General features: G+C 44.2%; 2 protein-coding genes across 2 annotated transcripts in view; both read right to left on the bottom strand.

Annotated features, from left to right (window-relative positions):
• The window catches only part of MSH2 (mutS homolog 2), a 45,545-nt gene extending 35,835 nt beyond the window's left edge, over nucleotides 1-9,710 (bottom strand). Inside the window, exons 1-6 of the mRNA XM_032103210.1 lie at nucleotides 9,453-9,710; nucleotides 7,261-7,415; nucleotides 6,590-6,868; nucleotides 6,129-6,275; nucleotides 4,965-5,114; nucleotides 2,655-2,788 (exon numbers count right to left, since the gene is read on the bottom strand). Coding sequence (XP_031959101.1) covers nucleotides 2,655-2,788; nucleotides 4,965-5,114; nucleotides 6,129-6,275; nucleotides 6,590-6,868; nucleotides 7,261-7,415; nucleotides 9,453-9,672 — 1,085 coding nt within the window. The 5' untranslated portion in view covers nucleotides 9,673-9,710. The remainder of the gene's footprint in view (nucleotides 1-2,654; nucleotides 2,789-4,964; nucleotides 5,115-6,128; nucleotides 6,276-6,589; nucleotides 6,869-7,260; nucleotides 7,416-9,452) is intronic.
• A 6,500-nt stretch (nucleotides 9,711-16,210) lies between these two features.
• EPCAM (epithelial cell adhesion molecule) lies at nucleotides 16,211-21,767 on the bottom strand. Its single transcript, XM_032103213.1, has 9 exons — nucleotides 21,500-21,767; nucleotides 21,037-21,141; nucleotides 20,191-20,431; nucleotides 19,846-19,911; nucleotides 18,582-18,645; nucleotides 18,101-18,202; nucleotides 17,752-17,949; nucleotides 17,323-17,364; nucleotides 16,211-16,711 (listed from the first exon to the last, which is right to left on the bottom strand). Exons 1-9 carry the CDS (start codon nucleotides 21,564-21,566, stop codon nucleotides 16,670-16,672), a joined length of 927 nt encoding a protein of 308 aa, XP_031959104.1. The 5' UTR covers nucleotides 21,567-21,767; the 3' UTR covers nucleotides 16,211-16,669.
• Between the last annotated feature and the right edge of the window lie 222 nt (nucleotides 21,768-21,989).

The raw sequence follows: 21,989 nt of genomic DNA on the forward strand, positions 1-21,989 counted from the left end.
CACATAGGTTAACAACACACTGCAGATTACAAACTACTGAAAGAGGTGGATTCCTTTATCTCCAAAAGATGACTTGCACCACCTGCAGGTCTTAGTAGAGGGTTACAACAGTCTAACTTTTGAGGGGGGGGGGGGGGGGGGAGTAAAACTTTCAGACACGGATTTTACGCTACTGGGACAACAGTTAAGTCCAATATCTCCTGTACAAGCAAAACAAGAGGCTTCCTTCAAAACAGCCACTGAACAATCAGTCCAGCTTGGGCAGTTCTGTCAGTTTGAGGAGATTTGCACTGGTTGGTGTTACATGGGGTCCTTAACACGGCACACTTAAAGCTAAGAAAAAATCAGTAGCTTCCCTTGACGACAAAGGAGACAAAAAGGAAGAACAGTTCAGGTATTTCCTTCTCAAGCTCTTATGTTCTAAACTGTGGTTTGCAATCCTTAAAACAGCCACAATACACTGTAAAGTCTTCAGAAAACAACTTGGTGACTGCATATCTTTCAAAAGATATTTGAATCTGTCAGTACATCTCACCAGCCCCACTAACAGCTTCTCTTATCATACTTGTTCCTTGGGATTAAAAAAAGAACAGTACTACACCCTTTGAAAAGCATGAAGTTTGGGAGGATGAAGCTTACAAGTAAATTACATTGCTTTTATCTCAGAGAATTGAATTCATCCAAGTAGTACTTCTAAGCAAGATGCATTCAGACAGAAGGCAGCAGAGTAAAGTGAAAAGGTGTCACTAGGGTATTTCAGTGCCTGTAAGTAGAAGTTAAAGCAAAGTACTTTTAACAAATTGCAGCTGCAAGGACTCTGCAGCTGGGCAAGATACAGGAGCTTAGCAGTGGCCTTCTATCAAATTCATAACACTTTGATACACTGACCTCTACAAGCTTCACTAAGAGCTTCACTCCATTTAATTACTCCCCTCCTCCTTTAAATATACCTTTTCCTACCTGCAGCCAACATTAGCCACACAGAATGGCAACATGAAACACAGAGGTGACAGTAACTCTACAAACAGGTCAAGTTACATTTTCTGCCTACAACTCAACCCCAGTTTTATAAAGAAAACACTGTCTCTTCCAAACTTGGGAGATTTCTGATGTACAGTAATAAGCAAACATGTCTCACACAGAAGTTAAAATTTCTAATGTTTACTTTGACATAAGAAAATTACAAAATGGGAGTTCTAACTTTCAAAATTTTAAAAACAACACAATCATAAAATTAAATTTGGCTCAGATCTTAGGATCCAAAACTGACAGACACAGATGATCTTGGGTACTTTGTCAAGAACCAACAATGAAAGCTTTTGTAACACATGCAGGAATAAGATCCAGCATTCAAAAAACCTGGGAACAAGTATTTCAGTGTCACATTAACAACATTTCTAAGTGGGCTCTGATCAAGTTACTACACACCATTCTGCAAATGATTAGGAAAAGTAGAAAAACTTGTTGAAGAGAAGCGGAATAATTCAGTCTCCAGAAATCTAGAGAGAAAACTACCATCCTGGTTTTGGCTGGGATAGAGTTTATTTTTTCTCAGTAGCTGGTACAGTGGTGTGTTTTGGATTTTGCATCTCCTCCCCATTCCACCAGGGAGGTGAGAGAGCAGTTCTGTGCTTAGCTGCCAGCTGGACTTAAACCACAACAACTGCTCTTTGCATAACTTATTTAAATATCAGCATGTCCAAGCCAAGATTTCTTTTTTTGGTAGTAGGGATCTGTGCCCAACAGCATATACAGACATACCTGCAATGCCTTATGTGAAATATGAGCCTTAGAGGATCTATCAAAGTTAAATTCAATTTTCTGGCCTCTTCTGCTTTGTCAAGATACGCTTTAACACACATTTTGTAATGCATTAACCTGCTGATTGCTAGAGTTGCATGGAATTTTGTTTTAGATCATAAGAATACAGATATATTTAGGAGTAGTTTAAAAAATGTGTAACTTGTCTTTGCATGGTTAACGTGCTCAAGACAAAGACACACAGTATGAATTCAGCCTTTGCAGTTCTCCTTTGAGAAGGATTGAGAATTATCTGTACATTCTCAGCAGACATTTATCAGATTCTCCAAGGCTTCTTATCAACTGATGCTGTTATCAGGACAGCCACACGGTGACAGAGGGCAGGATCAAAGAGCAAGAAAGAAAAAGCCCCCGCAATATCCAGGCATGATTAGAGTGACCTACCACAACCAAAAGTAGCTTTCTTCTGGAAACAGGAAGACATTACTGCTTAACTATTTGAGTGTTCAGTTGATTTTTTTTTAAACTGGTAAACTTGAAGTGACAGCAAAATATTATTATACAGGCTGAGCATTTGCATATGAACAACAGTCAGTAAGTGGCTGCTACACTGCCTTGGCCTGTAGCACAGGATCATTCAGATCACCTAAACACATTGCACCTCCTCTTTCAAATGTATAATTGTAAAAAGCATTTAATTCAACAGTAACCTGTCAATTTGCATCTCAAGGAATAATATCTTCTGCTCTAACTGCAGTGCATTACAGGGTAGCACACAAAAGACTCCAACCACTATTATTTCTTGGTTGCAGCATTCCGTGCTTAAAAAGAAAGGGCCTTATATAAAATAGTTACTAACTTGTTTAAGTCTACCAAACACATAATATTGTTACCTTTCTTCAATTCTGGTCTTGTCCATAAGTGGTTGTTTGATCCACTGATTAACTAGTCTTTGTCCTTGAGGGGTTCTGCATTTATTCAGTAAACCAGCTAGAGACTGTGCAGTATTTGCATTCTCCACAGAACTCTGGAAAGAATGAAAAAAAAAATATGAAGAAAAAAAGAAAAAGAAGATGAGTTAGTGAAGTTTACTGACACCCACTGAACAGCACACAGCTATTTAGGAAGAGAACATGGTTTTTTTTCCTATTAAACTTGGCACCCACCAGAAATGGTAAATGAAACAGTGCAGCATCAAAGTACTTAACTCTGGTCCCTGGAGCATGGCAAGCAAGCAATAGGTTTGTCTATTTTGAAACCAATCCTAACTGAACAGCAAAGTTAAAAGTGTACCTAGTCATGGGGCAGTTTGCACTTTGAGTAGCAAAAATGGAAATACATCTAGGTATTTGCTGGTTTGCTCTTCTTAAGGTCAAAAAATAGGGATCCTGTCCATCACAAAACAGCAGCAAGAAACAGGACTTGAGTTCAAGGGTTTAGTTTGAGAACCTTGGGGTTTGCTGGGGGGGAACAACACAACAGAATCAGGTAATGGGGAAGAACAGTTACTTGAATTCTCTCAAGCTTCCCCAGATCACCTCTGCAGTGCTATAAACACCTCTAAACTTAGCTCTGTTCCAATTACAGTTTACTAACTATAATTCAGTTTAATATTAGCTGGACTCCAGACAGCCTTTTGGGCGTTTTTGTTGTGGTTTGGTTTTCACACAAACAGCTACAAAGCAAAAATTGTGGTTAATATTAAACAAACAAGCTTGTTTCAACTCTTGACTTCGAAATGAAAATCTCAGCCCTCTCTACACAAGAAAATCTGCAATTAAAACAGCAGGCAAGCATTCAACTAGGAGTAGGTCTGGATGCCTGCAAACAACTAGGATGTAGAACTAGAATCACAACAACAGGAAATGAATGCAGTGAGAAGGAGTATTGACACATTCAGCCCCTGGAATATCTAATATCTAAAGTGGATGTGCCTATTTTCAGTGTTCTGGACAGTATTAGATATGAAAAACTAGATAAGTTAGTTTTAAAATTAGATAAGAAAGTGTCACGGAATACATATACTATACACAAATTACCTACTTCAGCACATCCAGTGAAAGGTAAAGTATGTTCCATATAACCAGCTGCATCTGCTGCACCATAAGAACTTTACCTACACACCCCACAGAGCAACCCCGATTACAAAATAGTTTGTCTTTGCTTTACTGATGTCCAAAAACCTCCCCCCACATATCCTACCATGCAGGTAACTTCCTGCTACAAGGTAAAACCTTTGTTCCAAGGCTCACAACAGCCCCTGAAGACAGACACAGCAGCGTATTTCCTATCACAAGACATGTAACACCTGCAAGGACTTGTAAAGGAATGTGGCTAAAACAGAACTTCCTAGAACATCCTCAAGAAAGCTTGAGAAGAAATGTAATTTTTGCTTCATTTCCTAGACAGGGGCACAGCAGCAGGAAAAAAAAAATTAAAAATTCAGAACATCTCTTTTCAGGGCTAAGCAGGTCAGATGCTGAATATATGCTCTGTTTTCCTGCAGAAATTTCTCCAAGGTAAACAGGGGCCATAACCTGTGATTTCTTCCTATAAATCTGAAATGCAAGCAGATTAGATCCAAGCAAAGATCATTAAGCAGGGTTTACTAATGTGGAAACAAAGGAGAAAAGCTGATACACCACACCACTTTGAGTCCATGTTTCCCTGTAACTATAGAAATGGGCAAAGCAGAAAAACAGACTTGGCAGGAGGTATGAAGGAGCCTGTTAACCTGTTTGGATTTGTAGAAAACGTGTCTAAAAAAGGTAAAATTGACATCATCCAGTTAGCATGACATGGTGCTTTCAGAATGTTCTCAAGTACTGTCCTGTTCACTGCCAGCCCTCCCTTCCCATCACCACCTTGCTCCTGCTATGTGTTACATGTTCCACTAATACCATCTAACTCAGGCTTGTATTCTTCTCCCAAGAACAGCACGACTGTGGCCCCTTCCTACCTCCTTGATGATCTTCTCTCCCCTTCTACACTTAAACTAGTAAGAAACAAAAACTAAAAAGGTGGTAACAGTACCTACATGTTTAAAACACATATTGCAAGGGAGTAGCTGAGAACAAAGCTAAAATGTAGAAGTTGCCATTAATCTGGATCTGGGGAATTGCAATTGGGCAGTCAGGCTCATTATCAAGCAGCTAAGTAAGTATATTGTAAACCAGTTACTAACTCAAGTGTGCATTTCTTACCTGAAAAAGGTTGAGGGCTTGAACAGCTGCATTGTCTAGAACCATATATTGACTAAGATCAAAAGTAGTCAGTTCAAATTGTCCAAAATTAGACTCATCTGACAGCAACTCCAAAAACTTGATAACAGCCGACAAAGATGAAACAGCAACCTGAAGATTTTTTTAAAAAAAAACCACATCACATTCTAGTTAGAAAGAGTTCGGAATCCAAGAGGGTTTGATAAATGCTCCTAGAAGATTACAGCTGGGGAAGGCTTTGAGCTGTGTCAATTCTGGCAGGGCTACAAGAGACTCATCCTGTTTGACAAGACTTCATTTCCATAGGGACGCTCTATGGCACTGCAGCGTCTTTCCAGGCAGGTGCAAGAACAACACACGAGACAGCTGCATAATCTGATAAACAAAATGTGAAGTTGCACACCTTGCCAGCTTTCCAAAGCTGTTATCAGGATGTTTCCAGCTCGAGAACACAAACAAGTTATACTGCAGATAAATGAGATACGTTGGATCATCTCAGGACATGGTTTCAGGGTTAGTTTTCAGCCAGAACAAGGATCTGATCTGACTCACTGCACGGCATTGCTGAGTGCCAGCACAAAAGAGAGGAAGCAGCATGACTGACTTGTTCAGCTGCAACACTCTTCAAACAACTCTAATCTGTTATGAAATGACACATTAAGGGAGGATAACTCCGAACCTCACACCTGCAGTGAGCATCAGCAGTGAAGGGCGTTTTAAAACTTGTTTATCTCAACAAATTGCCGCTTGTTTGCAGCTAAGAACAACCATGCAGGCACTAAATCATATACTTAAGCCATAAGACAACACAAAAATATTATCATAAACATTACTCTGTTTCCAAATACCAATTTTCCTGTCATGCAAAATAACCAGAGTATTGTATTTCAGTCCTCAGGCTAGATAGCTTATGAACAGCAGGCACCTCTAGTGCAGTCTATTTGCTTACCAGAGCTTACTGCTTTAAAGAGGTAAGTGAAGGGTTTTCTCCAGTTCTTCCAGGACCCCTGGTATCCAGCTCTGACACAGACTCAAGCTGAGCAGAACTGCTGAACACTTCAGCAAGAATGCAGAGGAGATCAGCTCACATCAGGTGCACACACCACTCCACTTCTTAGAAAGAGAGGCACATTGAACATTGCTCACCTGCTTTTCCATCTCTGGCAGTGCTGCACTATTCAACTGCTCTTCTTTTTTTGACTTCAACAAGCGATTGAGATCCTGAACAATATCTTTGGTTGTGAAATCTGCCTTCTTCCTGTCTGTAATCAGGATTCCTCCCCTCTGAATGACCTGTTTGTTCACAAACACACAGAGTTATCATTTACTTTCAATATTCAGGGGACAGATGTCAAGCACACAGAAGCAAACTCTGAAGTGATATTTATTTACTGCTAGGCTGCGGGGAAAGACAGACAAGATTTTAGAACTTTTGTTGATTAAAGTGCAAATCCATCAACAAATAATACATTTTGTATGCATAAATCAAAACTTCCTTGAATTAAGATATTGATCCTTTGTTGTTCCACAAATCACAGAGCCTGGCTAAAAAATCCAGAACTGAGCTTTTCAGAGGTTTTGTCTGTCAGCCACAGTGGTTCCCTTACTTGTCTCAGTTTCCCCATCTCTCCTGCAGTTTCTCCTCCTGGCAGCACACACTCCTTTGGGCCCAGCTGAACCAGTAGAGCTTCAAGGTTTGAGAACTGATCATTATCTGGGAACTCACAAACACTCAATTTTCTCAGCGTAGTGTCGACATAGCCCACTCCTACTACTCTCTGTCCATCAGCAGCAGACAGCTTAACCCCCACAACCCCAATGGCTGTGGACATATCATTGTTGGCAAAGAGAACTTCCTCAAACTGGGCAAGATTTCCTGGAGAACCCTATTTAGAAAAAGAAGAACACTTTTTAAAAAGAATGTACAAACACTCCTTCTTTCTTTAAAAATAACAACTGATGAAACTAAGTACTGAACAGTCCACTAATATGAAATACACAGCCATTTTATTTTTTTAACCATTTGAATTTTACATATCATCTACACAGAGTAAAGCACTTCAGGTTTCCTTTATTTCCCAACCTATGGCAAAGACACAGAGCGAGCTCTTTCAGCCACAGAGCACTAGAAAATACAGCAGTATGTATAACAGATATATAACAAACAGGTGTGATTTTTCATTATCAGTCCCTTAAAATCCCAAAACTCCAAGCAGGGAAAAGCGATGGGTTTTTTTTTTTTAATCTCACAATTATAAAGAAAGGCTGAAAATTGTACCTTGTAAGCTAAATACCAGTCATTTTCCTTGACAGATTTGCTCCCTGCTTTGTTCTTGTAAACTTCAACTCTGTAATGACGAACCAGAAGCAGGTCCCTCACAAAAGATTCAAAGTTCATTTTACTAAGCACAACACTCTCAAGCTTCTGAGTTCCTACAAAACAAATAAAGAAAATTATGAGATGCCTGAATTTGTTCATAAAGCTTATTTTCTGTAATCAAAATCCCCAAGAACAGCCTTCAGAGGACACTATTCTAATATCAAAGAGGCAAGTGTGTAGAATCCATGAAAACAACACAAACCCACAACATTCAACTGGTTAATATAAATGAAGAAAGCATCTCCAAATAAAAACAACGCTCAGTTTCTAATTTCACTAAATCAGTACGTTAACATATACACAGGGATATGTTCCTCTCACCCTTCCCCTCTCACAGTATTCTTGACTTGATTTACTAATTAATATTTCACACTGCCACCCTATTCACACTCACACATGTGCCAAGACATTTCCCTTTTATCATAATATATCCAGTAAAAACAACATATCCTCAAAAAAAAAAAAAATTAACAGATTACATTAAAACCTAACTTAGAAAGTGCCTAATTGACAAACTTCTTGCTTCTGCTCCTGTATGTGCAAGCAGATGATGCAGCTGAACAAATTTAATTCCACACAGCTGCCCAAAGGACTACTACCTCCCCACCTCCAGCAGCAGCCTACTCAAGGAGTAACGAAATTCCACTAGTGAACAACTTGGGATTTCAGGTGAGAACATTAAGTTTTCTGCCAGGTTGGGAAGTGGAACTAACTCAGACTGGTGTCAGATAGATGAGAGCTAGGTAACACACCAAGTAAGCACAAGCAATAGGAGTATCACATCCCTCTTTTAGCAGCATGCCTTCATCACATTGGAGGCTCTTCCTCCCTTCACATGAAAGATGTTAAACAGCAAACTTCCACACCCATAGGAACTTATGGGTTTATTTTAAATAGGATCTTTTCCTTTTCTTTCCTCAAACATCTATTAAGATTCTTTGAAACAGGTAAAAAACCTAATTCTACATAATTATGTTCTCTTTCCCAGTGCAGAACTGTCCAACTAAACACAACTTTTCTTATTCTTTCAGTTGAGACAACATAATACAATAGCAGGGGATGGGGAGCAGCTGAAGTTTACATGTACTTTAAAATCATCCTGAAAGCAACAAGTGCAGTTTTATGCTTTTAGTTGGATATGGTAGATAAGGCTTTAGAGGGTTTAAAACTGGAGCTGGCAGTCACATGATTACATCTGCAAAATAACTTCTAAATTGAATACGAAAATAATACTGATGCATGTTTCTAGTCTGGAAGACACATCAAGCTTTGGAGAAGGCTGGGGTTTTGGTTTTGTTTTTTTTTTTTTTTAACATAGGAGCTCATCACTCACAATAAAAAGTGAAAAGCGTATGAGAATGTCACGCTCTTCTTAATGCTGTTGGCTCACACACAAAAAAATTTGTTCATTACAAAGAGGTTTATTTTGCAAAATCTGAGCCAATAACTTAGCAACATTGTGTTCCTCGAGATTAAGGCTAACGCTAAGGTTTGACTCTTCCAACAGGGTAATTTATCTTGATGCTCTTACACCTGACATCTGCAAGCTGCACTGTCTTATACCAAGTGATAAACGAAAAGCAGCAGGGGGTGGATGGAAAAGAAAATCTGACGAAATACATAGAAAGACTTCAAAGTAAAGAACTGCATCCCGTGGTTCCAGGCCTCAATGAACCAGAGCGGTCACTGCAACACGGGGACTTTACAGCACCTCCCTTCCCGCATCCCTCCGCCCCGGGAGCGGCGGGAAGGGACCCGCAGCACCGCTCGCTCGCTCGCCCTGACCGGCCCCAGCCTGAGCCCAAGGCACCCGCGAAATGCCACTTTGTGCCCGATCCCCGTGACACCCGCGGGCCTCGGCCTTGACAACAGGGCAGCGCTGCACCGGCTGCCAGGGGCTCCCGCACGCTTCCAGGGACTACAGGGGGTTCCAGGGACTACCTGGAGCATCCAGGGGCATCCTTCCCCCGCTCCCCCCCGGCCACCCGAGGCCCGCCGCAGCCAGGCCCGCCGCAGAAGAGCCCCCCCCGCCCCTAGCGCTGCCCCTCAGCGCCCGCTCCCGGGGCTCCCCCGCGCACGCCCGCACCCACCCGGTGCCCCGGCCAGCTGGCGGATGACGGCGCGGGTGCGGAAGAGCTCGCGGGCGGCCAGCCGCGCGTCCGCGCCGTGCACCGTGTAGTAGTCGCCGCGCTCGAAGAAGCGCACGGTGGTGTCGGGCTTCTCGGGCAGCGAGAGCACGGCGCGCACGAAGCCCGCCTCGGCCCCCGCGCCCTCGGGCCACACGGCCTCCCGCGGCGGCTCCACCGCCATCTTGCGCTGCCGGCCCTGCTGCCACCGCCTCCCGCCAAAGATGCCACGCGCGCGCCAGCGCGCCAGCAGCGGCGCCCAATCGCTGCGCGGTCCGCGCCTCGCGTCACGCCCGCTCCGCCCAATCGCTACGGGGCCCGCTCCGCGCGTCCCGCCCCCCCGGCCCCGGGCCGCCCGCGTTGCGGGAGCGCGCAGGCCCGGCCCGCCCGGCGGTGGCAACGCCGGGGCCGCGGGGCTACGGGCTGCCTCCGTCTCGGAACTACGGAACGCGTTTGGCTGGAAAACACCTCTGAGGTCATCGCGTCCAACCTAGGACCGAACACCGCTGTGTCAATCAGACCATGGCACCGAGTGCCGCGTGCAGCCTTTCCTTAAACAGCTCCAGGAACGGTGACTCCACCACCTCCCCGGGCTGAATTCCTCCTAATGTCCAACCTAATGTTGGACAGCCAGTGTGCCCCCGGCAGCAGTGCCGAGGCGATCACTGCCTTTCGTCCATGAGGAGGAGAGTGTCCTGTGGGCCTGGTGTGTGGTGGCCCCCAGGGCTCCGTGCTGAGGAGATTCACGGGCTGCCAGAAGGCGAATGCTGAGCACAGCCCGAGAGCAGGGCTGTCACCGGGGGCGGTCACACTGCCAGCGGCTGTGGGTGACAGGCCCCCCTCTGCTTACGGCAGGAATGGTGTCCAGAGACCCCATGTGCTCCCTCCAGCAAAGAGAGAGCAGCTCTTGCCCTCCTTACAGGGGGGGTCGCTCCTCCCAGGCAGCACAAGGAACAGGGGAAATGGCCAAAAGAACCCAAGGCTTGACCCGCATTTACACATGGGTGTTACCCAGCCCAGGGGCAGAACGGGCACGGATTGGCCTGCGGCGCTCAGAGGTATCCTGAGTCCTGGCTACAAGGTGGTCCTCGTGCCCAGAATGCTTTAGGTTTTTGATTTTTTGTGCTCTTTTCCTTGCATTGTCCTAAGCGTTTTTCTTTTCTGTTTTGTTTGCCTTTTTTTTTTTCTTGTACTGTAAAGGCACAAAGGAATAGAAACAGCATAGGTGACAATCTTTCTCATAGTGATCATTGTCTAAGAATAATGAGAAATGCTGTGTTTCATCAGCTAAGTCAAGTCTTCTTGGAAACTCCTCTTGTCTTGCACTGCCTTTCATCTTTCCAGTCAGAAATCATTGTATCCCAATTCCCAAATTCTTGTATCCCAATCCAGCTGCCTGCACATTATCACCTATAGACAAAACACATCTATTTTACATGCCTCAGTATTTGTTGCATAAATGTTATGTTCTGGTTTGTGTACCTTTCTGTACCTTGTATGGAACATCCCCTTGTTTGCCCACCATTGCTTTCTCTCTCATTTCTACTCTATGTTAGTCAGCTTCTCACAACTCTTCTCTATCCTTCCTTTCTTCCTCCCTCCCAGCTGGTTCCAGCTAAGGAACGATTTTGGGACCTCTGTTTCTAGAATTTCTCACCTAGCTTCTCTCCTCTGTCCAATTGGTGAATCAGTGTGCTCATCTTTAGTATTTCTTGGTGTCAATAGGTGCTTTCCAAAAGGCCCTCAGATGCTCACTTAAGAACTCCCTTGGCCTGAAGGTGTTGCCATGTGCTGCCTGTTCCACCCCAGGGAACACTTTGGTGTCCCCACCTCTGCCCCTTTCTTGCTCGGTGTCACTCTTGGCTTCCTATCCACACTTTGGCCTTCCCCTCCCAAACCCCAGTCCTGTACCCCTGAGGTAAAACAGCTTTTCCAGCAAAGGCCTTCAAACCCCTTCTGTAAATGTATTTGCTGAAGGATCACAGGTGGTTCTTGCAGTGAAGAGAAAGTCCAATGTGCCTTGAAGAGAGGAGCAAAGCAGGCACGTCTCTAGAGCTTTGACAGCTTTGTAGTAGCCCAAAATCTTCCTCCTATCTCCATAACGATTGTAAAAATGACACTGCTCTGGCAAGTCAATTGTATTTGTTTTCAGTATGAATAAGTGTACTTTTCTAACCTTTTCAGAAATAGCTAAACTATCTGGTCTGATACCTCCCTCCACCAGAAGTGCTTGCTTGCAGCAATACCCACATAGTAAAATTCACCCTGGACAACCATCATTTAGAAAATACATTACCTTGGGAATGCACTCACAGTGTCAGGCAGCCTTGCCAAGCACCGGTAATACGAGGTCAGCCCAGAACAGACATTTTGAACAGCTGCTTGTCTTTGTACACATTGATGGTTACAGATAAGGCAGGAGATAGGACAGGCGGAAAAGGGGTGTGCATACAAACATCTGGAGACAGGGTGGACTCCAGGGACCTCACTGCCACTTTCAAAAGCGGTAAAATAATGCCTGCTATCCTGTAATTGCTGCGCGTTTCAGCGTTTCCCTCTCTCTGCCCTGGGCTGGTTGCACCTCCTCATTCAACACTTTGCTCAAGGCAGCTCCGCAGGCTCCCATTCGCAGCGAGCCTCCGCCCAAACTGGCCGCTAATGGCCTGAGCGTGGTGACCACAGCCCGTGAAGAACATCTGTGTTGTGGCATCCCTTGCACAGAACAGCTCAGCACTGATCACCTTCCCTTGGAGTCTCTGCCGTTTGCTGTGTGCCATTGCTCTTCCCGGGCAGCTCCAGCAGGGACTGGCTGATCCACACAGGTCGGCTCTGAGTGGGGACCATTTCCCTGGCGCCAGGCTGGGTTGCTTCACTGGGCTGTATCTAACAGAACACTCCCTGCTTTCCCCCTTGCCTACCAGGAGTGACGGGAATGAGATGTCTGAAATTGTTATGCTCACGGCAGATGGAAAACTCGTGTTAATCTAGACCTTAATTAATTTTGTTGCCTTCTTAGGCATACGTAGCATATAGAGAAAAGTTACAATGGCTTTTCAGTTAGGAAAGTGGATGTCCTTTAACCACTTTACAGGAAAAAAAAAAGAGAAAAAATAAATTAATTTTTGCTCGTGGTTAATTGTATACAGCTGTGATCACTGGCAGCCCTAAAGCTTTTGAGCTGGTGGGCATGCCACCAGAAAATCTGGTATCAGACTGATACGTATCTGTGTGTGCACACGTGTCATGCAGCAGAGACTTCACATTAACAAGATAAGAATATTTCGATAACGTAAGTTTGAAAACAGAAAATATGGCTGTCGCCTTGTAATCAACCTTTTAACTTTCTTTTGTTTACTTTTTTCACTCAGATTGGTCATGGCCGTGCTCTACTTGGCAGGCAAGTGTAAGAATTCTGCAGTGCATTTAGAGGATAGTAGAGAAAAAAACCACTTCTTACATGTATGAGGTCTTCACACATTATAAACTGGTCAGTGTTTCCTCTAGCATCACACACCACCTCCTTTTTGTGCACGTCTGCCCTTGCCCTGCTAAGACAAGGACTTTGCCAAAGTTCATAAATCTCTCTGAGTTTGGGCCCAACTATTCCAAACACACGAGGTAGCCCTGCAGAGTGCCTGACTGCCTGCATGCCCCGGGATGGACCTTTACCAGACTGCAGCCTGCCTCTGCTGGGAGCTGCTAGAATTCCCTAACTAGCACTTGTAAAGTTGGAGCAGCAGAGCTGCCTGCATTTTTAGTTTCCTAGGATATTTTTCTGGCTATTTCAAGTAATCCAAAGTCACTGTATTCTGGTGATCAAAGTCCAGCAGGTGAGGATATAAATAAACATGGTTCACAAACAGTGTTATTTCTCTTACCAAACTGCTCTGACTGTTCAGGGGGGTAATGGATACAGTACTGTCAACAGACCCTACACATGACCCAACACCTTACACTGACCTTCCATTTTCTAGTTGTGGAAACTGTGCTTTGGCATTACTTAGGTCTTAGAAGGAAGTTGCATAGACTTTATTGGTCATGCTTTCTCAAATATATTATTTGCATACCCACTTCTAAAAAGTCTGTCCTTGTCTTTACATAAACATATGTTTAATTTTACTCAGCAGTAATAATAATATATATTTGCTACTGTAATAATTGATGAGGAAGTAATAGATTTGCACTTGCCTCTACAAACACTATTTTCCCATGCTGTACATAGGCACTAAGATATATGTTATTACTAGGGTTTCTTGCACACTTTGTGTCTATCCCTCTGTGTAACACAAAAATGTCATTTATCCAGTCTTAAATTATTCAATACATTTTCAATCTGCCCTTCATATGCTTTCTCAAAACTGACATTACATTAAAAGAGAGGAAACATGGTATCTCAACTTTGTGTAGAACTTTAGGTTTTAAAAATATGCTCCTTCACGTAAGGAAGTTAATGAATAAGGCACATGGAAGTATCAAAATATTTACCTAGTTAAAAATTGATGCAGAGACTACTAGTCCTTAATTAAGTTCTATTAGTTTGTTTCTTTTACAGGAAACTCTCTTTTTAACTTTGCTGATAGTATTTCCAATAGTATCAAAAGTAGTATCCAAGTATCAAAATAGTGAACATTCAATATTTTGCTATTTAGTACCATATTATTTTTCATTAGCAATCATTTTTTGCCATATTGCTCTATATATGAGAAGAACTTTCACATGCATATGTGGAGAGTTGACACAATGTGATAATGGCTTTTTAAATTTTTTTTTAATTTCAGTGCATTAGTCTCTTCTTGGTATAAAAATCTATAAAATACAATAAGCTGCAGGATACCAATACACTAATTTCTCAGGTATTTTCCCCCTCATCCTTTTCTATTTCCCTATAAATACACACTTTTATGCAGCTGGGCTGCTGGACAGGTGCAGTGTTTAGTAAACAGAACAACACAAAAGCCAAAATGTCAATAAAACTATTTAGAACAGGAAACTAATGAAAAAACTATTACTGATCACCATTTTGAGACTTGAGCAGCACCGTGCTAGTATCATAGTAACTGAGTTTAGAAACAGTGCATTCCCTTCAGCTGTGGATTTAAATTCTGTGGTTTTTTAAGAATTTCTGTAAACTTTCTGGTTTTCTGTTCCCTTGGCTAGTTTCAGGCAAATCTGACAAGGAAGAAGACCGTAACAGAGCACTAAACTTCACATCCAACACAAAAAGCTCCACTAAGTAAAAAAAAAATTAAAAAGTGTCTGAATGCTTCCCTGTACTGTGGGAAAAGCAGGGAGAAGATGATGTTCAAACAAACCGATTGGGACAAGGTCCAGGGCGCACAGCAGCTACGTACCAGCCAGTCCAGTCAAGTCTGCACATGTGCAGCTCCAGCCCAGCCACAGCACACAATACTTCTTTCCATCCCACAGGCCAAAAGCGTGGTGTGAAATGGGGAGGGAAGGAGGAAGAGAGAAAACAACGGCGTGAGAATATCGGGGAGAAGAAAGAAATGGCGAGGATACCCTTCTGCAGATATCTAAGGAAGTAGAGGAGATGGAGACTGAAGCATTGGGGAAGACAATAATACACACGACTCAGCACAAGACCAGCTTACTGAAAACTTGGCTTTATTTGGTTAACAGCTTACAGAACTGTACAAAATTCATCGCACCTCAGCAGATTGCCCACATACCTGGGGAGAAAGGGAATGGCACGGATCAGCAGAGGAAGAGCCTGCCCTGCAGAAGTTTCCACTGACAAATCTGCCTGAAAAGGCTGCAAAACATTCCAGTAAATTCCCTACTTCAGGATTTTTGTGCAATACCCAACACAGCAATGCATGCATGTGAGGCACGACCCTGTTGAAAGGCAGAAGGGGTACTGGTGAGCTGTGACAGCGGAGGTAACACCATCACAGTTCAGCCACTTCCCTGACAGGGCACACGCTTCACATTTAATTTCATTAACAGTATGTAGAATATCCTCGCAGTAGCTTATCCTACTTTTCCTGTTTTAGCCAGGGTGGGCCAAAACATGCACCACATTAGTAACAAGGTTTGTCACTCAGTTCCTTATCTTCCATCTCATTATTTCTTTGGCAACAGGAGTTACAGCATTTCCTTTATAAATCAGATATGCTGGAGGGATTGCTAGCCAACATCCATGGCACAGGTTACTGACAGCCAAAGCAAGCTCTCCTGTGTCCAAGGAATGCTCTGAGAGGCAGACAGCCCGTGGAAGTCTGGTCAGCATCGATGGCCGAGAACAGGAATAACAGCAGAAACAGCTCCTTGCTGTGCAACAGCTTTGCCCCAGACAAAAATCACAGTAATGGGGTAAATTGCTCTTCCCCAGCTCCACCGTCAGATGTCAGGCCTGCCCACCCCCAACCCTGCACCAGAGATGTCCTAGATGAGAGGCTTATTTTATTTTAAATACTTACATAGCATTGGAAAGAGCAGGCTATGCATTCCTGAAATGACTACATTCTCAGCCTGTTCATTTGTTATACAACAATCTGTATATTATCATTTCACTCTTGTTGCATATTTTTCACAGCTTTAAGAAAAAATATCATGCTATTGAGATACTAGATGGCTAATAAAAACTGCTAATTGGAGTTCTAGAATCTTTTCAACTATGCTGAAATTCCTTGCTTTAAGGAATCAAACAACAAATTTGTAAGCATGATAACTTAGCAGACTATCATTTCACCATGGAAGAATTAGAAGCCTGTTTCAAAGTTTTATTAATTCAAGTCATAAAAAAGTTACAGCAACTTCATATATGTACAAACGTTGTATTCAGTTATGCAGGAGACAGTCTCGTTACAACAACATGGCTACAAAGTCATTATTTTCAATAAAACTCCCACAAGGGTAGCATGTATGCTCCAAAACCCTAGTAACAGCAGTTGTCAACTCGTTTCATCATCATAATAAAAAAAATAAAATCAGGGAGCAGTAGTTGAGTTTTAATTGAATAAGATGGGGCATTTAACTCTTAACAAATAGTAAAAGTAGCTGTACCAGTCTTGGTTGTTAAGAGTTTAAACAATCATTAAGTGAGCACAATTGCCTCCCTTTCAGAAGGGGAATTCAGAACTTTTAAGAGTTAAGATTCATGCTTCCAATGTTTTTGTCGTCTTCTTTGCTTGAATCTCACTTGTCTTCAGTTGATTAAGTTAAGCATTCAGTCCTCTATGCATTTCATTCATTTCCTTCACCTGGAGGGGAGGAGGTAGAGGGAGATCAACATTTGTGCTACTTCTAAACTTTAAGACTCAGTAAGTTATTGGGACTTAGACCAGATTTTCACTTGCAAATGGATTTGATGCAACACTAACAGAATCAACCACGCCAAAACTATCAGATTTTTTTTTAAAAGGCATTATTTAGCTACAACATTGTTTGGATTCCTTCACAAAAGGCTCCACACTTGGTGTGAAGCACCGTTTACTATTCCATTGGAAAGTAGCTCTTCAATGGGAACTGGAAGATCCATGCAAATACCTGTAAAGGACTTCATCACAGAACAAGACTATCAGCACTTCCTGTGGATTGCACAGCCCTTTGCTATACATATGTAAAATAGAACTGGCAGTAAAACCGAACCCCACCCCCTCAGCCCTGGGAAAAGCAGCAGATCACCAGTTCTTTGAAACTGGTGCGGAACTACACAGAGGTGAAAACTAGTTACAGAATTTGAATACTTTCAGTCTCCTTAAACACATCTGAAACACTCAAAGCAAGATTTTAACCGACAGCAAACTTAGGAGTTTCTGGATTCTGGTCAACCTCCTCCCCCACATATGCACCACAAACAGAAATTAATTACCTCAGCTTTCACGTACTTCCCTTTCCTCCTCCTTGTGAGTACCTGTAAGAGAAGGATGCAGTATTTTTTAAGTCTTGATGTACAAGTAACTTCACCTGGTTTTGACTTCAAAAACACAGAACTTGAAGCTGTCCTTTCCCTATCCTTCCAAAGTGAGGTACAAATGATTGTCTGTCACTCTCAGCTACTTTAAACCAGGAGGTACTTTGTTCACCTCTATGAATTGTTCCCAGTACTTGTTTTCCGGGTGACACCCTTCAGTTGTAACCTGCAACAGTGACAGTATGCCCATCACCAATTTCCCACTTCCCAGGTCTGAAGAAGCAAGCCAATTTATGACAAAACTTTCCATCAGAATCCAAATATGCATGTTGTTACTTCCCAAATTGCAGTGGTATAGTTCTGCTTGGCAGCTTTGTTAGAACTTACCAGAACAACAATTGCAGCCACTATTGCTATTACTACCACTACAATGACAGCAATAAGGCCAGGAGTCAGAGACTTCATGGAAAACTCTGGTGCAATTTCATCAACGTAGTAGACCACTGTCCTCTCAAGCTTCACCTCTTCGTTGTCAATGCTGACGTTTAGCCCAGGATTATTATGAAAGATGGATTGACCTTTCACCTAAAACGGGTAGGAAAAGAGACTTGCTAGTTCACATTTATCTCCTCACAGTAATAATTCACCTTGCTTTAGCCAGTACACAGCCAGACTCCCGAATGTAGTGCAATACACACATCCAGCCTCTGGCAGACTTCACCCGTGAGCCACTTACATCCTTTTCAAAGTAGTAGGCCACATCAGCTATATCCACACCTCCAAACGATTTGTCTGAGGAATTTTGCTTCAAATCAATAGTAATGTAAGGGTTTTCATACTGCAAAAAAAATATAGTGTGGTATTAAGAAGGAGGTAGTTTAAATCCAACTATCAAATATTCACCAAAACATTATAAGATCTAGTTTGTGAACTTACATCCTGGAACAAGTTTATGGTTCTTGAACTCAAGCCAACTGTTTACAGTAGGATTCAAATTCCACTTTAAGTGAAGCAAAGAAGTAATCTACAGACTAAGGAGAGCAGTGTAGCTTCTCAGCATTTCTGTTCAGATACAGCTATTTGCTAACTGCTCAGTGAGCGTCACTATTTTGAGAGCTTCTACTAAAACATGCTGTACTGCATTAGTCAAATAAGAGTTTTCAAAGTTATTACAAAATAAAGTTCTGATACTTTACTAAACATTATGTGCCTCTTACCAGAACACTGCTTATATAGCGGTCATCCAGCTGATAGCGACTGGTAATGGCATCCGTGAAAAACCTGTAAGGATATGAAAGCCATGGCTGTAAAAACAGTACTATTTCACACATATCATTTCTGAAGTAGAGAAGACCAGTGTTGTTTTCTTCTGCAGTCTCTGTGGTGGGTGGACCTCAGCTAGCAGCTAAACCCTCACCTAGTCTCTCACTCACTTCTCCCTAGCAGGATTGGGAAAAGAATCAGAAGGGCAAAAGCAAGGAAAAAAAACCAAAACAGCCCTCATCAGCTAAAATAAAGACAGTCCAGTAAGTGAAAGGGCTGGGTGGGGGAAATATACAACCTCAAACGATGTAAAAGCAATCAGTCATCACTGACAGACCAATGTCCAGCCACCCTCTGAGCAATGGCTACTTGGGGAAAAAAACCTTCTCCCAGATTAACTGCTGAATAGGGCATTATACAATATGGGCTATCTGTTCAGTCAATTCAGGTCAGCCCTGTCCCCTTCTCAGCCTCCTGCCCATCCCCAGCCTACTCACTGAGGCAGCAGAGTCAGAGTCTGAGAAGGCCTTGACATTATTTAAGCACTGATCCGCAGCAGCTAAAACACTGGTGGATCTATCAACACTGTTTTGGTCACTGGTCTAAAACACAGCACCACAGCAACTGCTGCCAAGAAAATTAACTCTGCCCCAACCAAACCCAGAGCACTCTCTTCATACTAGAGTTCAATTAACTCCTAACAGTGAAGAGGCACTTAGTGAAAAATAAACACCTGTGTTAGACAAAAGTTTTACCAGTTTGAAGAGTTCAGAAAAAGAGCTAGAGGGCAGCAGCTTTTGTTCTGGAAAGGAGGTGATCTAATAGCTACAAATAGGGTTTTGTTTTAACAAAATGAAAAAAAAGAAGAGGCTAAACTCTTATTTTCCTCCTGATGGTGCTATGTAGTCCTGCCATTTTTGTCAGTTTACTTTCTGAACAGTTCCACCTATTACCTTCCATTTCTTTTAGTATACTGATTTCAGGCGGGGGGGGGGGGAAGTAGCAATCAATTTTAAACGGAAGGGAATCTCTTTAGCAGTTAATTTGTTTTCAATAAAAATTAAAGCACTTCTATGAAGGAACTGCAGCTCACTTCTAAGGCTGTCTTACAAATGAGTTCACAGGTCTGAAAATGCTTTTAAGCAACTGTTTGGAAATACACTAGATATCTAGTAGGACATGCAGACACTACCACGACACATCACTATCATCACTTACTTCTTTAAAGATTCAGCGTTCAGAGGAGCATTTCTTTCGGCATGTTTCATTTCAATGATGATCCACCTGAAGTACAATGAATATTCTTGAAGTGCGTGCATATAAAACATACAAAAAAAAAATCTAACCCCAGGCTAAAAAAAACAGAACAGTGAGACAAAAACAAAGCAAGCAAAGTCTCTTCCAAACCCCCTTCAATATCTCCTGTTTTCTGAAGAAAAAGACCCAGCAGTTACCAAGTGTTGATTGCTCCATCTTCATTCATCCCCAGTGCATCATTCACACAAGGCAGAGCCTCATACAAGAATGTTTTCACGGAACAGCACACCCTGTTGAAAGACTTACGTCGTTCTGACTAATCGATTGCACTTCAAGTCTGCATCATGTTTGTCAGTTCTTCTAACTCCAGCTGTATTCACACACCAACAGGTGGTTCCATTGCACTGCTTCGCCTTGAAAGCACCACTATTTTCACACTCAGGATCATAGAGGCCATCGGTATCTTCAATCGCATCTTTTGGTTTCTCACGACGACCCGATTTTGAGCCCGTCACTTCTGCTTTCATCAACAGGCATTTTGAAGTCACTGAAATTAACCAGAAAGTCATGTTATGCAGCCTCAGACCACGCATGTCCAAAACAGAGCTCTGAGCCCAGAGAAACACAAGGTTACATCAGCAGCAACCAGATCTGAAGCCATTACACGGAAGAGCAGACGTCTACCGTGTAGGTGGTGCGTAAAACCAATACAACTGGGGATGTCAGCCTCTCAAGGCAAAGGCCTAACAAGTCCAGCCTACGGACTTCCAGCTTCCCTTTCTCACAGCTAGAGGCTTGCTCACAGCTTAGCTGAGCTCGAACCCAGAGTAATGACTTGTCACAAGGCTCTTTCCCCTCTACATTTGTAGGAGAAGCGAGGATATGTGCTTGCAAGGAAGCCAAATATTCATCTTCAAGAAATTCTTGCCACTAGAGACCAAATACTGAGGAGGAGGAGGAAGTCTACATCAGTACAAGTAGAGAAACCCTGAACACTTATCGTCCAACACCAGTTGACTTAGAAGACCAGGAATAAGTACTCCTTCCTTTCCTCCATTATTTGCTGGAAACTCAGTGGTCGCCCTCACATATTCGCCGGCGCTCTGCGGGCGCATTTCCGTGCCACCCACCCGGCCGTGCCCTTTTACTCACGGGTGCTACAGTCCACGGTGACGCCGGAGCCGATGGCGTCGCAGCGGCAGCGGCCCTCTTCCACCCTGCAGTTGGTGACACGCTTGTTCTTCTCGCAGACACACGCTGCAAGAGAAGCGCGGCCGTGAGCCGGGCATGGCAGGGCACCGCCACCCGCGCTCCGCCGCCGGGCAGGACGGACAAAGCCACCTCTCACCGCCCGGGCGTGGCGTGCCCGCACCCCCCGCTTTCCCCCGGCCACCCACCCCCCTTCCCGAGCGCCGGGGCTCCCCTCGGGGCGCGGACAAAGCGGCGCTGTTAGAGCCGGGTGCTCCTGCCCCCTCCGCACCCCCGGCGAAGGGGGCGGGATGGCGGCGCCATTTGGAGGCATGGGGCGCCCAGCGGAGAGCGGGAGGGGGTCCCGGGGCGGGAGAGCTCGGTCAGGAGCGGGGCGCCAGGCAGACAGAGGGGTGCGGGCACTCACAGTTCTGCTGGGCAGTGGCGGCGGCGCAGAGCAGCAGGAGGAGCGCAGCCCCGCAGAGCGGCTTCATGGCTGGGGCGGGCGGCAGGGCGCGGAGAGGACGGGGGAAAGTCCTCGGGGACGCGGGCAGAGAGGGAGCGGTGCGTGCGCGGCGGCGGAGCGGTGTGAGCCGCCCGACAGGTTCCGCAGGTGGTGGTGGCTGCGCCGCGCCCTCCCGGCTCCGGTTACACCTGGGACGCGCGGGGGGAGCGGCGGCGGCTCCTCCCCCGGGCCCGCCGGGCGCGCTCTTAAACTACCGCCGCCCCCTCCTCCCCCCGCACCTGGGCGAAACTGGATGGGGCAGGGCGGCACCCGCTCCCGGCCCGGCCCCAAGAGCGCCTCTTCTATGGAATGGCGAGGGGGAGCTGCGGTGCGAGGGGTGTCCCGAGGCGCGGCCGTGCCCGCTTTTTACCGGGGCTGTGAAACCGCCCCGCCCGGGCGGAGGGGGCAGCGG

Source organism: Corvus moneduloides, chromosome 3 (assembly GCF_009650955.1).
Source record: "Corvus moneduloides isolate bCorMon1 chromosome 3, bCorMon1.pri, whole genome shotgun sequence".
Taxonomy (NCBI): Eukaryota; Metazoa; Chordata; class Aves; order Passeriformes; family Corvidae; genus Corvus; species Corvus moneduloides.